The sequence below is a fragment of the Hippichthys cyanospilos genome, chromosome 19 (assembly GCF_059441005.1).
Source record: "Hippichthys cyanospilos isolate Australia breed blue-spotted pipefish chromosome 19, RoL_Hcya_1.0, whole genome shotgun sequence".
In the NCBI taxonomy this organism is placed as follows: domain Eukaryota; kingdom Metazoa; phylum Chordata; class Actinopteri; order Syngnathiformes; family Syngnathidae; genus Hippichthys; species Hippichthys cyanospilos.
The window spans coordinates 4,529,197-4,552,067 of NC_142387.1; the positions used below are offsets into that span (position 1 = coordinate 4,529,197).

Genomic DNA, 22,871 nt, shown 5'->3' on the forward strand with positions numbered 1-22,871 from the left:
AAAGATGACTTGGCTTGTCCAAGACAAAAATGCGAGAGCAGTGGCATGACACGTGTGGATGTAAGTAGGTGGAGGGAGAAATAGAGCGAAGAGCAACCGATATATCTGGAAACCTCCATTTCAAACAAATTGGATGGGTCCCAAGATGTCAACCCATGGAAGAGTAACGTTGTGTGATGTTTGCGCAAATGATGAGCAGGAATGAGAGGACGTCCAGGATGATGTGTGACGATGTAGTGATGACTTTTTATTATTGTTGCAACATTAGTTTTAGCATTTGCGTCTAAGCGCGTGCGTGCATTGCCTTGTTTATTGCCTTGCCCTTGTCTTGTTTCAGCTCCCTCAAAAACCCCAACAGTATATTTTTATTCAATACACGAAGAAGAAAATGTGTCTGAAAGTACCATAATTTCGTCATTTTAATAACACACACCATGTGTTTTAATTTAACAGCCATGATATGTGTTATCCCTGAAGTCAGGGGAAGACATACCATTTTTGTAAAATTCACCAAATTGAAGTAAAAACAGGATACAAGGGGTTGACCTGTACACAGAGAAATACAGTGCATATTAAGTTGCCTACAATTTGTGTTAAGCCACAAATATCTATCAAATTTGCATGGCTGATTAACAATACATAGGAAAATGTTTATTTTAAACTGAGAACGACATTTGTGAGGAAACTGATGTTGGATAACGGAGTCTAACAATCTATGTAATAGTTCATCACAAAGAAGGTTAATGGGTCATGATTCTCGAGTTCTTTCACACAAAATATATCCACATTTTAACTTTATGGACGCTGATTTACGCAGGGTGGGAAAGAAAATTTTGCTCGGACATTTGGAAGCAATATGACTGTCAGTCAAAAATATCTCATGTTTGTATTATATTAAAACGAATTACTCGTTTTTACCACTGGCAACAGGAAATACCCGTGTCTGAATGCAACAGTCAATTAGGAGTGTTTGGCTATAATTCAGGCTCCCACGCTGCTCTTTGGCCTTACTGTCAGACACTATAATAAATGATTAAGTAGACTACATTACCATCTAAGTGACATTGTCAGCCCTCGTCTCTTGCTAGCGATCTGTTTTTCACTGTTACCTCATTTTCTTCTCGCCACTATCAATTACCTACAGCATGTGAAATTGGGATAACTCTTGTGTTGGATGTCTGATTGTGGAGCAAATGTGGACAGCGGGTGAAAGAAAATGAGATGAATTGGATCAATCCAGTGTGTGACAGATCAATATAGATTGGCTTTAAGACTTTATCAGGTCACGTATTTGCCACTCCAGAAAAGGTACATGCAGTTCTTTGACTTTTTAACCCACCAAAGTTAAGCAAACTTCAGCTTATTAGCTTGAAAAAGTAAGAACAGAGGAATATGAAAGGAGGAAGGTGAAGATACAATTAATAAGCTTTTGACAAGGTTTGGCTTTAAAAACGGCTCCCTAATATAAGGTGCCATAAAAGAATGAAAAAGTTGCCTGAGATCCAAGTCATTATAAAGGAGGCTAATGCATTTAAACAGAGTTTACAGCGTACTTTGTGATCTACGGTTTCCATCCTTCCTCTGCATTATTCAGCACACACGTCTCCTGTCTCGACTACTCACACCCTGTTCCTGCTTCATCAAGAAAGCCGGCTTATACTTTTAGCACCCGCGTGCGTCAGAACACAGCGTTTGGTGACAAATGAATGTGAAGGTGAAAGGAAACGTTTCAGCGCTGGACTGCATTGTCATCACATCTTAACCCAAGTGAACTCCTACTATGCGGACTTCCTCCAAATGAGGAATCGAATCTGTCGATTTAGGTCAAGGGGCAATATACAAAACTGCCCAGGGGCATAGCTTAGAAGAGAGACTGGGAGATGCACCCAGCCACCCACCTGAATTTGTTCTCTCTGTCCCACCCTCTTTAGAACCATTAAAACAATTTCCTTTTAACAGTTTCAACATGTTCTTCACAGCTACCTCGGAGCACAGAATGTTATCACGCAGAAAACGGCATATGAGACAGACAAATGTATGCCGAAAAAATGTTGAGCAAACCAGCCTACAGGAGGAGAATAAATAAGAAAAAATGTACATGGCTTTTTCAAAACAAGTACTGTCCACTGAGTAAGACTATCACATGTTGGTAATGTACAGTAACAGTTTTCTGACCAGCCATAACGAAAATAGTAAGCGATAAAAGAGTGAATTACTCCTTGTCACAATTACTTGACATAATTATGGCAATGCCCCTGAAACTGCATAAAAGATCCTAAAAGATTTATTACCAAAGGTCACATTGTGAGATGGGTCGTATACAAATGCAAAATGAAAATACAAATAAAAAGATGCCTTTGATGCAGTTTCACTGGCATTTTGAATAAGTGTTCCACTTTCCCAAAAGGTAGGGAAAGGACAGGAAGAAAAAACAAACAATCATAATTATAAATGCATATAATGCAATAGATGCATTAAAACCCTAACTTTTAAATTCATTATATTACGTTACTGTTTTTCATTCACGTTACAAATATATCAAAGTGCAAGATTATTCACATTCGTTTTCAAAATATCCATATTCATGAATCTGAAATGTGTTGCATTAATTCGAATAATAGATGGTCGCACTATTATTACTCAAAACTGCCTGGAATGTACAAATTGGGTCATTTCAGAATTAAAGATATTTTATGTCCCACCCATCTAAATTGAGATAATCCACCTAGAAAATACTAACACAAGTAGTTTCGGAGAGATTAAATTTAAATTTAAAGAGAAAAAATAAGAAGAGAAAATAATTCTTGAAAATAGTTTTCAAAATAATCCGACAGTCCCCCTAAAGTATATTTTTACCCCTTGTCCCACCCCTTTAATAACCAATTCAACTTGAAATAAAACAGTTAACATATGATTTAAAGATACTTTTTTTTTTTGTGTTGTTTCATTGCTGTCTCTTGTAACTGTGGAAACATGTGATTTAAAAAAATATTTCAAGCAATAAATATATTAAAGTAAAGTACAAGTATGTACCCAACATGCACACAATCATAAACTTTTCATATCGCAGAAGAAGCAACAGTCACATGACATGCTAGACTTGATGTCAGTTTTCCAAAAGAAATGGCAGCGTAAATATTGTTCTTTCTATTTTTAATATTTCTATAACATAGTAAGCCATGATTCAACCCGTGTTATTAGCGCCCCGCCTCCAAAAAAAAAAACAAAAACATAAGAATCGGGATACTAATTTTTCATTATTTAAAGTGATTTAAAATGTCACTAAACTCATACTAAAGTTTAAAAGAAATCGAGACACATTCTGTCATGCTGTCCTGTACGTTACTACGCAGCCCGGTGCGGCAGACTCACAAAAACATCCAATGTAGGAAATTCAACTGTCCTGTCCTCTTTGAAGGCAGTCTTGTCACATTTTGCAGACTTGTGTGATGAATGAGTCACATGGCCGCAAATTTATATGAAACGTTTCACGCTGCTGCTAATGAATGGAGTTTTACCGTCACGATTCTGATGACTGCGAAAGCATTAAAAGTGGCTTTTTCCAATCGCATGTCCCAATCACATTGAAGCCATAATAAATATTTCTGCCACCTTCCTACTAAATAGAATCTACAGTATTTTATAGAAAGGCAGCTCTTGTTCGCATGAATAAAATGAGCTAACCAGGAACAAATATTCATACAGAACAGAAAGCCTATGCTCCATAATCAACACAACACAAAATTTCAGTCATTTCTTCTTTTCATGTAATAAGAATTTTACCAATAATCTCCAACATGAGCTAATAAAGCCTTTGATACTTTATTGAATATGATGAATATGTCGGATAAAAATCCGAAAAGTGAAGCTTTATCTTTCAGTAATTTTGAAGCCCCAGTGTCTTCCGCTTCTGGACTGACCCACTGATGTTCCAAAAATTAGAAAACAAAAATGAGTATGCCCTAATGTTTGTCATTTTTTTTGTTGAAAAAAAGTCAGCAAATTAAAAAAAAATAAAACATTGCTTTTCACATTTACAGAACATTTAACTATGAATTGATCAAAGAATTAAATTTTCGGTCCAAATGTACTTATTAATGTCACACACTAATACATAAGGAAGTAAAGATAGACAGGAAGCTCGAATATTTTTAATGATATGACATGGTTTAGAATCTTTTTTTTTTTTTTGTTTTTTGTTTTTTACCTGGTCAGCACCCTTCTTTTTCTTCTTCTTCTTTCCCCAACAGCCAGAGGTCTCTCCGTCGCGACCATTGCTGTCACAGAGGAGGCCGTCCAGCTCCTCCAATCCTCCCTGCTGGCCATGGGACGTCTCGGCCGCCAAGCGGTAGGACAGGTTCCTCAGGATGCAAACACAGTTCTCCACAGTCTGAGATGGGAAATGAGAAAGATGAGGGAACAGATTTAAGCGATGTGCGCTTGATGCACTTAAATGAAACGTCACACTTGAGAACACAGCTCAAAGTGGAAATGGAAGCGTTCCAATAAAAGCGCTTTTTTGACTACTAGCAGCACTTTTATCTGCCTTCCACCCCGAGGCAGATTAGATGGAGAGGGTGAGAGGACAGAGGCCAGATAATCCATGGGTGATATGAATGTGTGTTTTATTAGTTCTGACTGAAATGAGATGAAAGGAAACTCGGGTAAATTAGGAAACATGAGAGGTCCAATAGATTTTCTAACATGCCGTTAAACAGGTGAACGTAAGATCATGCCTGTGCGTAAATGAGAGCTTTAGTGCGTGTGGCTGTGTTTAGTAGGACTCTGAAAGCCGGGTGTCATCAAATCAACGGAGCGGAAACTAACAAAGGCAAATCGTCCATCTTTCCGCCGAAGGATGGCCACTTTACACAAGAACAACCAGGGAGCGTAATTGAACACACTCAGGAGACGTGACAAACAAAACAACGTTGCAGTCGGGCGAGCTGCAGTCACATGAAATCCACATCCTCCATAGACACATGCACAGGTTACGCATTATTTCCAATTTACGCTGACATTTCCATCTTCGGGTCCATGTTTTTTCTTTTGTTTCTTCATTCAGCTTCATAGTTGAGTGAATAAAGACCCTTGAGTTTTTATTTTTGAGAGGTACGACTTTTCAGAATGGAGTCAAGTTTTGTCAAGTGAATTGGAATTAGTAGTAACCTTCAAGTCATATATCATCATTTTAAACGGCTGACTGAGAATGACAGTTGAGTGTTAGCCATCTATAAATTTACATCATATACATTATATCTAACTCATTTGATTAGGAATAAACATATTGATACAACTGGTAACACTAGATAGTCTGTAAAATTGATGCATTTTTGCATGAGGATAACCCTACTATATACATACATCCAGTATTCTAATATTGAAAAACGTGTATTACATATTTTTAACCCGTAAAAACATTTTTTTTCTTTTCAAACATTGAAATGCAAGTGAAATTCATTTTATAATAACAATGCTCCAAGAGAGTGGGCGATACTTGTATCCTATCAGTGACCATTGTGAGCACTGTATATATGCCTTGAAATACGTACAGCGGAGTACTGACCAGATACAGACACAGAACTTGGCATCGGTGCTGTACTAAATCAAATCCCACTTAATCGAATCGAATAATTCCACTTTGAAATGTAAAGCCCTTGAAGCATATTCCACCCATATATTGACTAACATACCAAATTTCCTTTTCTATGAGAGATGGACAATGCAATTATAACAATGTTTATTTTTGTGGTTATATTTTGCCTCGGTGTTTAACTGGTTTTAATAATTTATTAAGTAGTTCAAACACTTCACAGAATGCAGCTTTTTTTTCTAATTGCAGTTGTACCTAATACATTTTTGAAAGCGTTCATTGGTGCACTTAGAAATGGTCTTTTTACCAAATCTACTTCAGATACTGGTGAAGTGAAGCCAATTTATCTGAGCATTTTAGAACACAACTCAAGATCTAAACTAAATTAGAATACAAGACTGACCGAAAAAAGCAAGGGAGCCAGAGGCTATCATTTATGGCTATTTTGCTAATAACTGCCTGCAAGTTCACCTGCCAATCAGTCTTTGTTAGCGAGGCAACGGCTGCTTTCCTCTTGTGGCTGCAGTCAGATGGTGGAGAGGAGCGGGCGGATAAACAGTGATTAAGGGAGGCCATTTAGAGAGCCTGGCAGATAGGGAGACCTTGAGAAGCCAGCCAGCCACAACATTGTTTATGTGATATCGACTGGGCACACATACTTTGACGTGGCGCACGCATGCTGCAGGCGTGATCCAATCGGAATATCACACATAGGGAAACGGCCAATGAATGGCTGATAAGAGTAAAATATGACCTATTTTAAAGTTTTTATTGGGAAATCAATAAAATACAATTGCTATTACTGTCATTATTATATTACAATAGGAATAATAAGAAGCATGAGGGAGCTAAAAATAAGGAATTAAACCATTTCTATACAGTATATATAGTAATTGTACCTATTTATGACTGTTGCCTGTTGTAATTACAGTGGACCCCCGTGTTACAGCATCCCTGGCTTACGTTTTTTTTATGTTGTGATGTGGAATACTGAGTTTTTTTGCCCCCACTTCATGGTATTTTCCCGGTTTTGTGACAAAAACAACAGGGATAAACAACATCCAATCAAACACACATCCAATCACACAAAAGGACAAATGTCCAATACAGTAGTGGTCCCCAACCTTTTGATCACCGCGGACCGGTCATCGCCTTAGATTTAAATTGCGGACTGGGGGGAGAGGGGGGGTGCTGGCTGCTCTAAAAACCACATCACAAACGTATGAACTGTTATGCTACGTGCACACCCAACGCCAAATCATTCTTCGAATCGCTACGCTCATTCGCGGGGCTTTCTGGTGCTCTTGTACTTATTGTCCACTTTTTTGTCGCGCGAGGAGAGGGCAGGGGAGTGGCGCGAGCTTGCTGTGCACTTTACGGTACATCCGGAAAGAAGAGCATTGCTGAGAACTTTCACTTTTCTGGTATGTGATATAGCCAATATTTTCACCGACAGCACCTTTATTCTTGGCGGCAATACTCGCCTGCCAAAAAATCAAAGTTTCAATGTCGCAACCAAGTGGCCGAGACCATGCTATATATCGTTAGCTTAGCACAGTAACTACGGTTCAACAGCTGTTAAGTGAAGCAAACGCTGCACATACCATTTGTCCCAAGTTCTCGCTTCTGCCTTTCGACAAGCCAGGTGAAGGCTCTTGCTTGGCTCTATTTTGCATTGAAAGCTCAGCTGGCCGTGTTGGATCGCTCCCGGCGAACGCAAAGCGGCCGCCATAATTCATTCCTGCCCCCTTGCGTGAGCCGTTGAATGTTCCAAAAGTTGATTGGCTGTTGTGATGCGAAACGCGGAAAAAGTAAAAAAAAAATAACTTTAACCGACAGGCGAAATTTCGCTTCTCAAGACCGCGCGTGGCCATTCACGTAGCTCCATTCGCGTCCATCGCGTCGCCCGACGTGCATATGCGCCCAGTCACGCGAACTCAATTGACTACAATACAAAACGCTCCGCTTTTTCGCCTCGTTCGCGTTCGGCGCGCGCTTACCATTAAACTAAATCATCTCCAAAATATTATTTCGGGTGCAGCCCACGCAGAGGGCCCAGAGAGAATGCCAGGACATGCAAATTCCACACAGGAAGGCCGGAGCAAACTGGAATTGAACGACCCCCCCCCCCCCCCCCCCCCCCTCCACACACACACACACACACACACACACACACACACACTTTTGGGAATAGTTTGCCCTTTGCGGCATTCAGTCGCAGCGCTGCCAAACCAAGTTTCAACAGCATACAATAGCGATTCTATATACATGCATACTGCAGATAATTGCCCCCCAAATAAGAGCAATGAAAATTCCATCAGTGGACCAGTGTGACTGAATTTGATATTTGAACACACACACCTTACTGTCAATCTCACTGCTGCCTAGAGAGGTCTGGATGACGTAGAGCAGAGCGTCCGTCAGGCCGTCGCACTCTCGCATCCTCCGCCTCGCCTCCTCACCTGCAGAGCTGACATTCCTGTAAAAAATAAAAAAATAGGCAGGCTAAGTGGTCAGAGTGTGTTTTGCCAAACCTACTAAACGGGCAATGTGTGAGGAGGCAAGATAAGACGAGGTATATACGGAGAGAATGACAGTGAGGTAGATAGCTCGGCGGGAGGCTTGCAACATTCCCCAAGGTATGTCATTGGAAAGGGTGCATTACATTTCTGGGTACATTTCAATCTATGCAGGTCCTAAATGTCTGCTTTAATTTAAAAGACTTGTTTTATGTCTAATAGATGCCCTTTAATTCAGACAGTTCTTGGCTGAACGCCACAATAAATTCTCACACTGGTGTTGCCGCTATTATTTTGAAATACTGTTCAGTTTATTATTAGCAGATTGCCAATAGTACAATGTTTTGAGATATAGACAGAATACTGTTTCAGCATGAGATAAATGTGAGTTGTTAGGCTTGTGTATGAAGGTATTTACTCTACTTACCCACTTGCTTAGGAAATTAAAATTAATCCTAAATCCCAATTTGACTTTTAGCTACTAAATCTTTTTCACATTTCTGAGATTCTGTGTTCGAATAATGACATATGCATATTTTCCTGAACTTGTGTGCTTTTCCTGTGGTTTTCTGGCTTCCTTCCTCAGTCCAACAATGTTCAGGATGGGCTAATCTGAAAATCTAAACATGCCTTAGGTGTGCATAGAAGCATGAAGGGTTGTGTGTCTCTATGTCCTGTGATTTGCCAAAGACCAATCCCAAAAGTATAAGGTCTAACGGGACAGGCTACAGCTCACTTATGATCCTAATGAGGACATGCGCTATAGAAAATACAAGGATGGATGAAATTTGCTCCAAAAACTTGTTATGTCTGATTTTAATAGATTGTATCGGAGTGAGAGAAATTCTACAAAATGTAGCTTTAGGACCTTCAAATACCACCTGACTTCTATTGATGTTGTCATTCTGCAGCAGTGTATTGATAAGAACTACTGAAAAAGATGAATTGTTTTTCATTTTCATTGAGTCAAAAAAAGATTCTGTGCGTTTGCAACGATCCATCTTGCTTTTCATATGCCAAGATGAATATGGTATCTTTTTACTATCTTTGTCCCCATTTTCAGGTGCCCCAGCCTGTCTGCTTCACCAACTGGCGTGGGTCACTAGTTTGCCATTAGTTTGTACACTCCAGGGTAGTTGCTGGACCCTGTGTCAGATCCCATTTGCACTCCAAATAGATAGTATTCATGTGACGTCACTGACCTGACCCAGCGGTCAAATTGTGGGGCAAACAAAGTATTTGCCCGGGTCAGTGAGCAAACATAAAAGCCAAAGAGATTGCACGAAAGGTACTTGACAATTTTCACAGTTGCAACAATAAGGCGATCAACACTGTTGAAAAGAAGCTTCTTCGGAATACCTGTTGTCAGACACCAAAAATGCAAACGCACAAAGGAACTCCGTGAGCGAAGAAGAAACACAGGGATTGCAGGGATAAATCGAAAAGATATCAAACTGACAAATACACGAAAGTATGTTCTGGCCATTTTGTTGACGGTGAATATTTACTGTAAGAGTTGTAATATACTTTTTATAGTTATGTGGTCGTAATATGCTGATTTCTATCTTACAAGTCTGTTAAATGCTAGATCCTACAACGAAATCCGCATATCGCTCACTGATATAAACTAAAATGTACCTATGATTTGTATTTTCAGTTAACTTTAAAAGCATTAAAAATACATAGATATGATACTTATGAATGACCATATAATATATTGGTATTCGTGTATTTGTGTTTTACAAACTATCCATCTGGTTTAAAAGACAACTATTTTTGCATACAAATGCATGTATGTTTCGTTGCTTGTTGTGTATGTTTTCACATCTACGACACGTTTTTTTCTTCCACAAACATAAACCCAGGGTATGGGCAACTTAAACGATAAGAGTTTATCAGTACTTCTGGGATGTCATGAAGGACCATCCGCTTCCAATGCAACTGTAAGACAAAATGCTATTTTAAGTGCAGACAAAATATATGCATATGGTAAACACACATCCTCAATACAATATACTGTATGTATATTGATTTTTTTCTCAATACAGTTTTCAAGGTTCGTATAAAAGACCCATGATTGAGGTCATGGATTTGCTTTTGGCTCCGGCCTTCCTGTGTGGAGTTTGCATGTTCCCCCCTGTGCCCGCCTGGGCTTCCTCCAGGTACTCTGGTTCTCTCACGTTCCAAAAACTTGCATTGTAGGTAAATTGAGCTTGACTTTATTTGTGTGTGTGAAAAGTTGGTGGTCTCGGGGTGTACCCCACCTCCTACCCGAAGACAGCTGAGATATATGTTGCAGCCCACCCATGACCCTTGTGAGGATCACGGCTTGGATAATGAATAGATGGATGAATGGATCTGTTTATTATTTTTAGTAGGCATTGTAGTACAGGGTAGTATAGGACTCTGCACAAGGTTAAATAAACCATTTCTGCCTGCTAGTGGTAAATGGTGATATAACAACTCAAAATTATAATGTAGAATTTAAAGATTTGATTTAAAACTGAAAAAGGAAAGCTCTGGGAATGTTACCGATCCGAGAGTATCTTGAAGCCTACTGAATTGGAGGTAACACATTCATGCTGCTTCAGGCCATCTATCAGGTCATGTATCTGTACCCTTTCGTAGGCAATTTGGTACCACCGAGGGTAAACAAAAAACATTTTATTTACCATCAACGTCTGAAGGTTTCACAACTGCTTCGGGTTATTGATTGAGTCGAGTTATTGATCACAATCTAAGAAGACATACAATGATGGATGTGTTACTCAAAATGAAAAAGGTTTGTATTTTTAATAATTAGTTTATGTTAGTTTCTATGGGTTTTTTTTTTTGTTATATCATGCCATGGTGAAAAAAAAAGATCAAAGGATAAAGTTAATGCTTTCTGACATATTTTTAGTATTTTAGGCCAAAACAGACGTAATTCCTTCATTAAACAAGATTAGTGTCACAAAGTTACCATTATATCTTACCCTTACATACATACATACATATATATATATATATATATATATATATATAAATATATATATATACATACATACATATATATCTATCTTACCCTTACATACATACATATACATACATACATATACATATATATATATATATATATATATATATATATATATATATATATATATATATATATATATATATATATATACACACACAGTATATATGTGCACTGTATTTCTGGAATCTTAAAAAGAAGAAAAAATGTGTATTTGTTCAAGGTAGATTAATCTGCCAGCCACAAAATCTGAGCTTTGACGCACAGATGTACGTTTTTATATGAGTTGTACTCTTACTAGAATAATTACCATAACAGGACGAGCTAGAGGGCGGACGTATGTTGGCTGTTAGCCGATAGTGCCTGTTGCAGATAACAGTTGCTCGTGTTAGCTGAGGTTTTTACATCATTATTTTCAATAAATGAAGCAAGCAGACTGAAAGACTGTTCAAGTTCATCATTGTTCACACACAGGAATATTATAAAATGGAGAGGATTATGTAAAAGTTATGAAGTCTCCAGCTGATTCAATGAAAAGTGTTGCGGTAAGCAGCCGAGTTCTTCGGTTAGACAACAAAGAAAGGTATTCCATTGGAGTCGTTTACTGATCGTGGTCTTTTGGCATACACACACAATCATATACTTGGTGGAACACAAACGGTGCGCTGCTTCAGGTATTTATGGCTAAATGAGTGAGGGGAAAAAAAAACTGCTTTGAGCGCATTCAATGCTGCGCTGACGCTGCACTCACTGACCACTCGCAATTTGGGAAATCTGAAACAGATATGAGATTTGTTCTGTTTTGCTACAGTTTTTACATTGCTGCCAAACCGTTGGTGCGTCCTATGCACGGTAATATAGAAAATACCTGAATTTGAATCTAAAATTAAGGGTGCGTCCTATACACAAGTGCGCCCTATATTTGGAGAATTACACTATATATAAAACACTAGAGGTTATTTCAGCTTGTGACCAAATTTACTAATATGTATCACAATTTAATTAGTTACAATGAAATTCCACCATAACGTGTTAGCAGAGAGAAGAAACCCAATAACGGAAACATAAATAGAATGATGAAACTAATTAGTCAATCACTTCAAAAGTTTAACATATAGGTGCATGGACATGACGAATGATAGAAATGTATTGATGGCATGCAGTGGAGTCCATTTATCATGCTGACATTATAAAGAGATCACAGCTATTTGACTAGTCCATGAAATGAGGGCAATCTTTTATTGTTGTGATACGAATGAGGTGAGAGAAAGACACAAGAACTCAATTAAAACTTAACGTCTAATGCTTCTGGCTTTCCAAGAGAAGGTCAAGTCGTTTTACCAGCCCTGAATGCTAATGTGAAAACACGTTCACTTTGCCTAACTGGCTTGAAAGTGACAAATCTTCGCAGTCATTTAGAAACAGCATGGACACTGACGAGACTTCATATTGAGTAATAAAGATGCTTGCCTGACTTTTAAATGTTTAAGGAGAGACCTGGAATGGTTGATTGCGCTTTTGGCCACGTATCTTACGGTACCTCATCTATCAAGTCATGTATGTGTTCCATTCTGTAGGAAATGTGGTACCACCGAGGGTGGAAAAAAAAAAAATACCATCAGCATCTGAAGCTTTCAAAACTGCTTCAGGAGTCAAGTTATTGATCAAAATCAAAGGAGACATACAATGGCGGATGTGTTACTCAAAATGAAAAAGGACTATTTTCTTAATAATTACCTTATATTAGTTTCTATGTTTTTTTTTTTGTTATATCACGCCACGGTGAACAAAAATGGATCAGAAGATAAAGTTAATGCTCTCTGACATACATTTAGCATTTTAGGTCAAAACCGACTTCATTCATTAGGCAGGATTAATGTCGCAGCGACCATTATATCTTTCTGACATGTACCACTCATGGACATGGAGATTTCAAAGTGGGGTCTGCAGACCGTTGGGCTGACTACAGGGGGTCCGTGAAAGAATTTGGGTTAACTCATTCCCTGCCAGGCCAGTAAAAATAGATCTTTGACGTCAATAGCCGTCATTGGCAGTGAAAGGGTTAGATACCTAAAGTAGTTTTACCCTTGTGCTAATTCACCTAGAGCGCTTCACCCAAAGACATATTCTTACCCTTTTCAAGTCCAGACATTCAATCCTATGCACTTATTAATTTTTTCCCAATATTTTTTCAGGTACTTGGCTAAAGGAGCATCTAAAAATAGTTGGTTATTTATATAGTAATTAATTAGTTTATTAACATTATTAACATTAGTACCTGAAGTTGAAATGTATCCATTTAGCACCAGAGTCCTTGGGAAATTTTGCTTTCTAAAAGGGGTCTCTGACTCCAAAAAGTTTGAGAATTTCTGAGAAAGAGCATTCTTGATTCCAGAGAACATTTTACATGCATTGTAAATAAATTAGATGAATTAAACTAACAGATTAGTAACACTGGTATGCAACTACAGCTATAAATAAAAAAAAAAAATCAATTTTTATATCTTAAATCTGGCAAAAAAAAAATCTGGGTAAAAAGAGAATAATGTCTTTCCTCTGATAAAACATTTTCTCTGGCTTTGCAAATGAGTCTGGCAAATTGGGATGTACTCGAGAATGAGGAGATGCCAGGAGGGTGAGATGTCACCATAACCACTTGGAACATCGGTTCAAGAGACGCTCCATTTGGCATGTGATACCCAAACCAGCATGTCATGGTGTGACCGTGAGCCATATTCGGATGGAAAATTCTATATGTAATGCACTGGTGAGAAAAGAAATGAGAGCACCTGTAGGCCGCCTGTCAATTACTTGTTTGTGTGTGCACGTGTGTGTGGCCCTGATAAAGCGCCAGCAAATTTCTTGGAATTTAACTGGTAATCTCCACTCTTTAACTATTCCATTATTGACTTGCACCTCGTCCTATCTGATGTCACTCCTCATTAATTCAGTCGAACTCATTAGATTGCATCATTAAATAATTGCCCAGTGAGAAGAACGACAGAACATGATTAAGCATCCCATTCAGAATTCAAACAGACGTTATTTTGGCTGTGTCAGACTGATAAATTACACGCCGACTCTTAGGCTATACATCACGTAGTTTTAAAAAATATGTCAGTCCAAGCTCACCTGCCATGTTGTAATAAACAATCTTTAATCGATTCATTTAGGGAAAGTAGGGCGTATACATTTCCCTATCCAGCAATCACAAAGGCTAATTCTTTCATGTTCTAAAATGTGAATTAGTGACTTATTTTACGCCAACAAATGAACCAAACAATGATAGACTATTGTTTCATTTGTAAAACGGAGGACATTTCAACAACAGCTGCAAAAGTGGGATTTTATTATACGGTTGGTAGTTCTTAGCTTGAATTCAAGGATCTCTCTAGAGCAAGCCGATTTCTGGAGTGTTTTTAAAGGTAGATTTGGAGGTTACTTGACTTAATATATCTGTGGCAACGGAAAAGCATGAAACACTTGAATCCGTGTCTCAAGAGGCGCAGTCCAATAAATTCATATGTGGCGCTTTGATAGCAATCCAGCAAGGCTCAGAATGAACTTTTCTCCAGTCGACTAGAACCGAACAAGCACTCAACCTCTCAGAGGACAAATAGAGTATCTATTTTCTCAGATACTTTTTGATTATCGGTATGTTTATGGCATTATCGTTCATGCAAGCCTCCAAACTGTACAGGAAACACATGGACACAAATGAATGGTTGGCAGATGGCTTTCTAATGTTGCTCAAAGAACAAATGACCACAGAGTGACATGAGAGCATCTGGTGTGAGATGGCTCAACACAGTCGTCCAATGTGTGTGAGTGTTGTTCGTGTATGTGTGGGGACAGTAGAGGGTCATCACCAGTTGGCTCACCCGCACAATACAAAGCACATAATACCAATAAAATGACAAACTCATTGTGATGACGCTCAGTCTCGGTTCATCCAAGCATTATACGTCTGCGTGTGTGGGTGTCTTCATGGGAGCAAAAAGGAAACATTAAATAGTGTGCAAGTCTAGGTGTGTGCGCACATTTGTGTGATCCTGATAAGCGCAAAAACGTAGACAGAAAAAGCGTGCGCAGTGTAACAGCGAGTATTTTTTCCGTCTCTGCGCCTTGGCTGTGAACCAGCGCCCTGCAGGGAGGTAAACAGCATTCAATTGAGGCTATTGAGGATATTGAAAAGCATTCACAGAACACCAAGTGTCTGCCATGATAAGTTTTTATGTGTACACTTTGTGTGTGTGTGCGTATGTGAATTTGTGTACCTAAGAACCCATTAGTACCATAAACTACTGCTCTCATCCAAACCTAACCAAAATGCAAGCACGTAAAATAGGATCATTTGAAGAGCATTTCAATCCAAGGCTCAAAATAAGCGGGTTTGGATAATCTACGATTCAAATTTCACATTTTGCGCTTCATATAGACTTTTAAAATACAGTTTCCTCTACATCCATTGAAGAGTGGCATAAAATCGCTCCTCATGCTAGGACATATATATATCATTTTGGAACCTATATTTTGGGATAGTTAAAACAACGCTTTTAATTACCGTATTTGTCAGTGTACCAGTCAACCTCATGTATAAGTCAACACCCCCTTTTTACTTCAGCTTGGGTAAATTTCACAAAAAAACGCGAGTATAAGTCTACCCCTGACTTTAGTGGTAACACTGTCTAATTAAAACAAATTGTGTATGTTACTGAAATGACGGTCTTTTAGACAAATTTTTTCATCTTAAATCGAATAACATACTGTAGCAGTTGGGGGGGCTGAAATGAGACAAGTGCAAGGCAATGTACGCGCGGGCGCACTCGAAAATGCTGGGACTAATGTTGCAACATTAAAACGATTTGAAGTTTCAATGCTTGAATTTGTCAAAAAGCTCTAAAAGTCATCATTGCTATCTGACACGTCAAATATCTCCTCCTATTTAAATCCCGGACGTTTTCGCCTTCCTGCTCGTCATTTGCACCCTTATTACTATTGCGTGGGACCCGTCCAATTTGTTTGAAATGGGAGTCACCAGAAATGCTTTGCTGAAGCCTTTTTTACCCAAGTGACGACTGTGGCGAGATCAGAGCGTGGAAAGTTGCCCTCTGCAGTGTTTCTTTCTTCACCTGCTGACATCCATGCGTGCCATCGCTCTCACATTTTTGTAATGAACGGACTAATCAAGCCGTATTTTCCTTTTCATAATGGGTCAAGGTCAGCCTGAAAAATTATCCACACAGCCTCGTTGACAACAAAGAGGCAATAAGGTGGTGCTTGACGAAAGTGCAGTTGAAAGTGCAAAAATGGATGGTTATTATAAAACAAAAAAACAAAACAAACGACTTTTACACGGAGGAATGCGGCATTTATGTTTTATAAAGCTCTTTTCCCCCAGTGCTTACCAATCAGTGGCATGTGACAGGTCACTCAAACTAGCTCTGAACTGGTTAAAAAAAAACATTGCAAGTTTGTCACTTGCTTTAACTACTGCAAATCCTTTCTCCAACGCTAAGCACTTAACTAGCGTGCTCCGCAGCAGCACAGATTTCATATGTTATATTTATATGCCCGTGTGCATCATCAGCAACCAAGCTGTTGCTGTTGCAAACAAAGGGTTGCTAAGCATGCTAATTGCTAATGTGAAATTCAGTGATGGAAATAATCAAAATAAATGCTTTGGTGTATTGCAGACTTTTCACAGAAGTCTTACTAGTACCACATTTAGGAGGAAAGCCAACAGCAATTTTGTAATACAATCAATACTACGTATGTAACCCTACAATAAGACATTAGCAACTTACCCCAGGTACAAACAGTGAAAAAGATATCAGCCATGACAAATAGCTTGAGATCAAAAGGAAACATAAGAATTATTTGTACCAATGTGCACCACAGAGTACAGAGTTTTGAGATTTACTCAATAGTTAGTGTGACAATACTAATTTTAATTGATTTTGCTTCTGCTCAGATTGCATTTTAGGTGTTAAATTTACAAAAAATACCTTTACATGAAAAGTTATTTCAATAAATGAAAAGAAGCAGAGAAGAAATAATAAAACTTTCTAATGTTTTTAAGAGGAAATATTTTCCATTTCACATTTCTATAAACACTACCATTATGATTTTTACACATACCTCAAAGAGTTTTAAAAGTATATAATTAAAAAAAAAAAAAAAAAAAAAAAAAAATATATATATATATATATATATATATATATATATATATATATATATATATATATATATATATATATATATATATGTCTAAATTGAATAAGAGAATGTATAAAATTTGGGGTAAATTTTTGACGTGTAAATTTTATATACAGTACAGAGTATATATGATTTTATTTATGTATTTATGATTGTGTATATTAACTATGTGTAATGTGTTTACATGTCCCCTAAAATAATCTATCAAACAAAGGGAGACGAAAGAAAATGCTATTGAAGTACGTATTTCGATTTTGAATTGCTATCTAACTAACAGTATTCTGTTGGTGTAAAAAATATCCTTCCATCCATTTTCTATAAATATGTTGAGACTAAACATGCAGGCAGGTTAAAGGTCTGTTAAAAAGAGGATGCTGTTGGCAGACAAGTACAAAAAAATAATAATAAATATTCCATATACCATCTTTTTGCATAAATATCTCATGTTATTACCTGTGGTTTATAGTCCAGTGCAGCTTATCCATAGCAAAAATATTTTTTTTACTCATATTTTGGTGCTGCGGCTTATATACCGGTGCAGCTTACAGTCCGGAAAATACAGTGTGTGTGTGTGTGTATGTGTGTATATATATATATATATATATATATATATATATATATATATATATATATATATATATATATTAGACACTCCTTCAAACATGTCTTGCTGACAAGAGATTTTTTTTTTTAATTATTGTGCACTAAACTGCAATTGTGTCATTTGTTTGAACAGTAAGGTCCCCCCCCCCAAAAAAAAAAAAAATCAGAGAGGAAACAAACACATAAGACATTAGTGAAACATACACTTACAGTAGGTTATATACTGTAGGTATTGAAAGTCGTGGCAGAAGTGAAGCTTTTCAGTTGATGGCATGTAATCATAGCGAAAATATGGTAGTGTTTCAGATTGAACCGCAACTGTTTTGCCTTTTTTTACATTCAAATATCAAATTGCTTGAGATTGTTCAAGTTTACATGGAAAGATAGATTAAGCAGCTCTCTGGATGGTCTCACTTCATATCAGTATCAACAAGCCCGAAGCATATTTTATCAGCCTTATGCACCAAAAAAAAAAAAAAAAAGTCTTGAAATGGTGAGAACTTTGTATAGGTGGAAAAGCTGTTGCTATGGTTACAAGCTGGAGCCAAGAATCAAAGATTTTCAAGTTTAAAATAACTGTTTAGCATTTGTGAAAATATGCATGGTGACTGACAAAATACCTCAATGTACAAATATCATGTGGCAATAAATAAATCCCATAAATCCCCAAATATAAGAAACACCTGTGTACAGTATACGTACACACCCTTGATTTTGACATCAAATTCTGGTATTTTCTCTGTAAAAATGTATAAGAAGCACCAACACTTTGGCAACAATGTAAAAACCAGTGCAAAATACAATAAATCTCATTGTTTGTAAACTCTTTATATTTTCTTGTGTTCATATGCGCAAGTTATATATTTGTTGCGCGTAAAGTTAAGCATGGTGATATTTCCCACATTGTGCGCAGTCAGTGAACGCCTCGCCAGTGTATTGTTGAATGTGCTCGAAACTGTTGATTTTCCTTTGCTTCGCGACGTGGTTCATTTTACCATAAATACCCAAAGTTGAGCCGCATCCGTGTTTCACCAAGTTTATCTTTGTGTGAATATGCCAACAGACCGCGATTAATAAACGAGTCAAATGGATTACCTTTCCGTGTCCACTAATAAGTGCACTCTTAATTGAATCAGCTGGAGACATCATAACTTTGAGATGTTCCTCTAGGTCTTCGTAATATTCCTGTGTGTCAACGAGGATGGACTCAGACGTTGGTTCAGTCTGCCTGCTTCTTTTATTGAAAATAATGCCGTAACAACCTCAGCTAACACAAGCTGTTGTTAGTTGCAACTTGCACTTGATGTGAACAGCGAACTGACGTCCCACTCCTCTAGCTCGTCCCATTATAGTAATTTTTGGAAGTAAGAATACAGCTGATATAAAAATGCACATATGTGGCTGACAGATCAATCTTCCTCTAATGGTGTTGAATTAAAAAGAATAATAATAAATTGAATTTTCTGTTACCATTTCTACGATGCGCCCATAATTTTGGCCTTAATTTCTGAGAAGAAAAATTGTCTTTTATATTTGGGGAGTTACGGTAAACAATTCCAACCATTCCCCCTAGCATTTATTTTTTTTAGACCGTTAGGTTTGTGGCTGACATGATTTTAGTATAATTACATATAACCAAATGTATGCGATAGGACTTACAATTTCACAAGATCTTCATTTAAACATTTCTAACAGTTAATGTACAATCTCCAGTTCTTCAACTGGCAATTGAAATGAACCTTGATTGGCCAGATGCCAAGTATTTCATTCAGTGTGACTGCAATAGCTTTAAGAACAGCTAACTACACAACACAGTCATGTTAAAAACACCAGCATGAAAACAAAAACAACAAAATCCACATTTACAATTTATCGACTAATTTATTTTTATGCCTTTTATACGATTCCCTACAATAAATTAAACATAAAGGACAGAAGCACATACAGTAGGTAGTGTGTACCTGCTTCAATGGGAACATGGTCTTTACTCTAAAACAGAATAATGGAGAATGCACTGCCAAAGCTAATAAAACCATGGTGAATTATGCATGCTGCTATAGTATGACTGCAGGGAATCAATAAAATGAAATGGTAATTTACAAGCAATATTTCTGAGGCGTCAAGTGTAAACACAGACTGTGTGTGCGGAAAGAGCATGCACATCTTGACCCAGCTGTTACAAGTTGCATGTCTACATGTTTATATTCCTGCTGTGTGCATGGTGCTTTTACCTGAGGCAGCCAGTAGCGTTGCGCAGCACCTGGGAAGTATGAAGCTGCATCTTGCGGTCGTCATGGTGATTGGGGGAGGAGTCCCAGTTGGAGTGGGGGATGATGACACTGTTGGTCAGCACGGCAAGCGCATCCTGGATGATTGGCATCTTGAGAGCATCGCATGATGATAGGTTCCACAGCACGCCTGCAGAAAAAAAAAAAAAACAAAAAAAAAAAAAAAAACCACAGCATTAATAATTGACATGATTTATTTCCATCAATGCTAAATATTCACCTTATAAAACCTTGTGGTTTTGGCAAAAAGCACTTTCTCCCATTTACATCTACAGCTCTTTGTCTGCCAACATGACATTTAGCAGAACATATTTGATGGAATTTTAAGCAGATGGTGACATGAATCTTTCAGAGGGGTCCGGGGTAAAGCGTTTGGTTATCTTTTGTGAGGTTAAAAGTTGGAGCTTGTCGCTCACGTTGATGTGACAAACAATGGCAGCCTGAAACTTTTAAAACTGCCTGCGACTGAGGAAAGGCCACCGGGCTCCAGGCCAAAATGGAGACTGCACTCGACGCTGAAGAGGGATTTTACAACTGGCTTTTTGGGGAACAACATTTTTATCATTTTTTGACATAGCTTTCTCCTATTTATACCCTAGGAGCAGTCCTTAAGATTTACTAGATGCTTGTGATGCATTGAAAAGTAATTTTGTGCCTTGGCTACACTGCACACAAGCTGTCATTAACAGTCTGTGCATGTTCACGCTCTTGACGTACTGATACAACAATGTGCAGACACAAGCAATAAACATGAGATATTTCTTTTCTGGCAAATGAACCCAGCGGACGCCAAGTGAATGAGTCCGATCAGCATTTGAATATTTAAAAATGTTAACAAGTACTGCTGACAAAGTTGGTGACAATGAACCAATATTGGGGGAGGACAGTCAGTCAGACAAGATGACGAACGATTTTGTCAGGCAGGAACAGATTGAGACAAAAGATGACACATGCTATGTTAGATTGCCATGGTGAGTTTTATCGTTTTGTTAGAAAAAATATAGAAGCAACTAATGCGTTTGATCAAAAAGTCTGAAGACAAACACACCAAAAACAAATATATGTAGGACTAGTTCTAACATGAGAAATACATTTGAACATACCGTATTCTTCGGACTATAAATTGGAACTTTTTTCTCATGATTTGAGACCAGTGGTTATAGTCCAGTATGGATTATCTGCAGGTTTGTTGTTTTGGGATTTTTTTTGTTTGTTTTATTAGTCACCAGAGACACTCAACCGGTAGAGATTCTGTTCAAGGTGTCAATTTAAGGAAAAAAAATGAAATGGAACTGAAAAGATGTGAATCCATGACTGTGATTAAAAAGTTTTTAAAATCTTTTATTAAAAATATAAAAAGAGTCTAAATTAAATATGTTATTGTGTAAAAGTTTATCAATTATTATCAATTATTGATTCTGAGTTAGAACTGTTTTTAACTTTGCAGTGTTTTGTCGGTGTTACGTTGAAAATATTCTTGCATCCATTCATTTTCCAATTATTTATGTTAGTGCTAAACAGGTAGGCATGTTCAGTTAAGAACAATTTAAAAAAATCAATACCAAAATACCATCTTACGTTGTGACCTGCAGCTTACAGTATATAGCGGCGTGGCTTATAGTTTGTAAAATACAGTATTTTCATGCTGATCTTAACATATTAATTTAACCATTTTCAGCTATAAAAAGCTTTTCTACAATTAGTTTGATAGAATGATCTCGGAACAGATGATGCCATTTTCAGCCAGCAGCAAATAGTATTAGTGTATTGTGTATTGTATTATGTATAAATAGTATATTTAAAAAGTTACCAAATTAAGTATAGAAAAATTGTTTAATTCTTAACTGCTGAAAATTGCTATATAAGCTTAGCATTCCTTTAATACTGGTTCTTAACCGAATAAGTGTGAGCACACAGACACAAGAACTATCAGTGTGTATGCATGGAGATATAAATACATATTTATTGAAATTAAATGCTTGTATTTGTGTCAGTGATACTAAAAAAAAGCATACATTTTACTGTATGTGCTCACATTATGAAATTAAACAACATTCCTGGTAAAAAAAAAAAAAAAAAAAAAAAAAAAAAAGATGTGATGTTTGATTGCTCCCTATGTACAAAAATCCCAATTCACACTTTTTATTTTTGTGTAGAACAGTTAGTGTCAAAGATGGAAAAAAAAAGACAAAAATGACTTTTTAAACAAATGTGGTAGTGTGTAACATTAGGCATGAGTGACAGAAAATAGGAGGATAATTGCTTGTGTCGTGTGCCTGTTCGCTTGTCAGAGAAAAAAGTACAACGGTGATGACCGTTGCTGCTATTTGGCACCAATCAGGGGCTTGAACCTTTCTGTGCGTGTGTTTCCATGGCAACATTTGCCATCACTTAGCGCTCATCAGCCTCTTTTCTCACCCCTCAAGCCTCTCACTTTTCTCACAAATGCTCTCCAGTCTAAAGCACTTGCACACGCAACAGCAAACAATACAAGTGTTACACACGTTAAATATAAGTTAGCAAGAAGTGCTGCATGGTGATTGCAATGGTCTAATGCAGTTGTTTTTCACAGCACGATTTGTGATTCATCATATTTCATTCTTTTTTTTTCTCATTTTCAGACACACTTTTAA

General features: G+C 37.4%; 1 protein-coding gene across 5 annotated transcripts in view; it reads right to left on the reverse strand.

Moving 5' to 3' along the window:
* The window catches only part of ctnnd2a (catenin (cadherin-associated protein), delta 2a), a 243,524-nt gene that overhangs the window by 41,539 nt on the left and 179,114 nt on the right, over window positions 1-22,871 (reverse strand). For all 5 annotated transcript variants that reach the window (XM_088402108.1, XM_088402107.1, XM_088402109.1 and 2 more), the window contains exons 15-17: window positions 20,182-20,368; window positions 7,955-8,072; window positions 4,208-4,390 (exon numbers count right to left, since the gene is read on the reverse strand). In XM_088402108.1, the coding sequence (XP_088258234.1) occupies window positions 4,208-4,390; window positions 7,955-8,072; window positions 20,182-20,368 (488 nt within the window). The remainder of the gene's footprint in view (window positions 1-4,207; window positions 4,391-7,954; window positions 8,073-20,181; window positions 20,369-22,871) is intronic.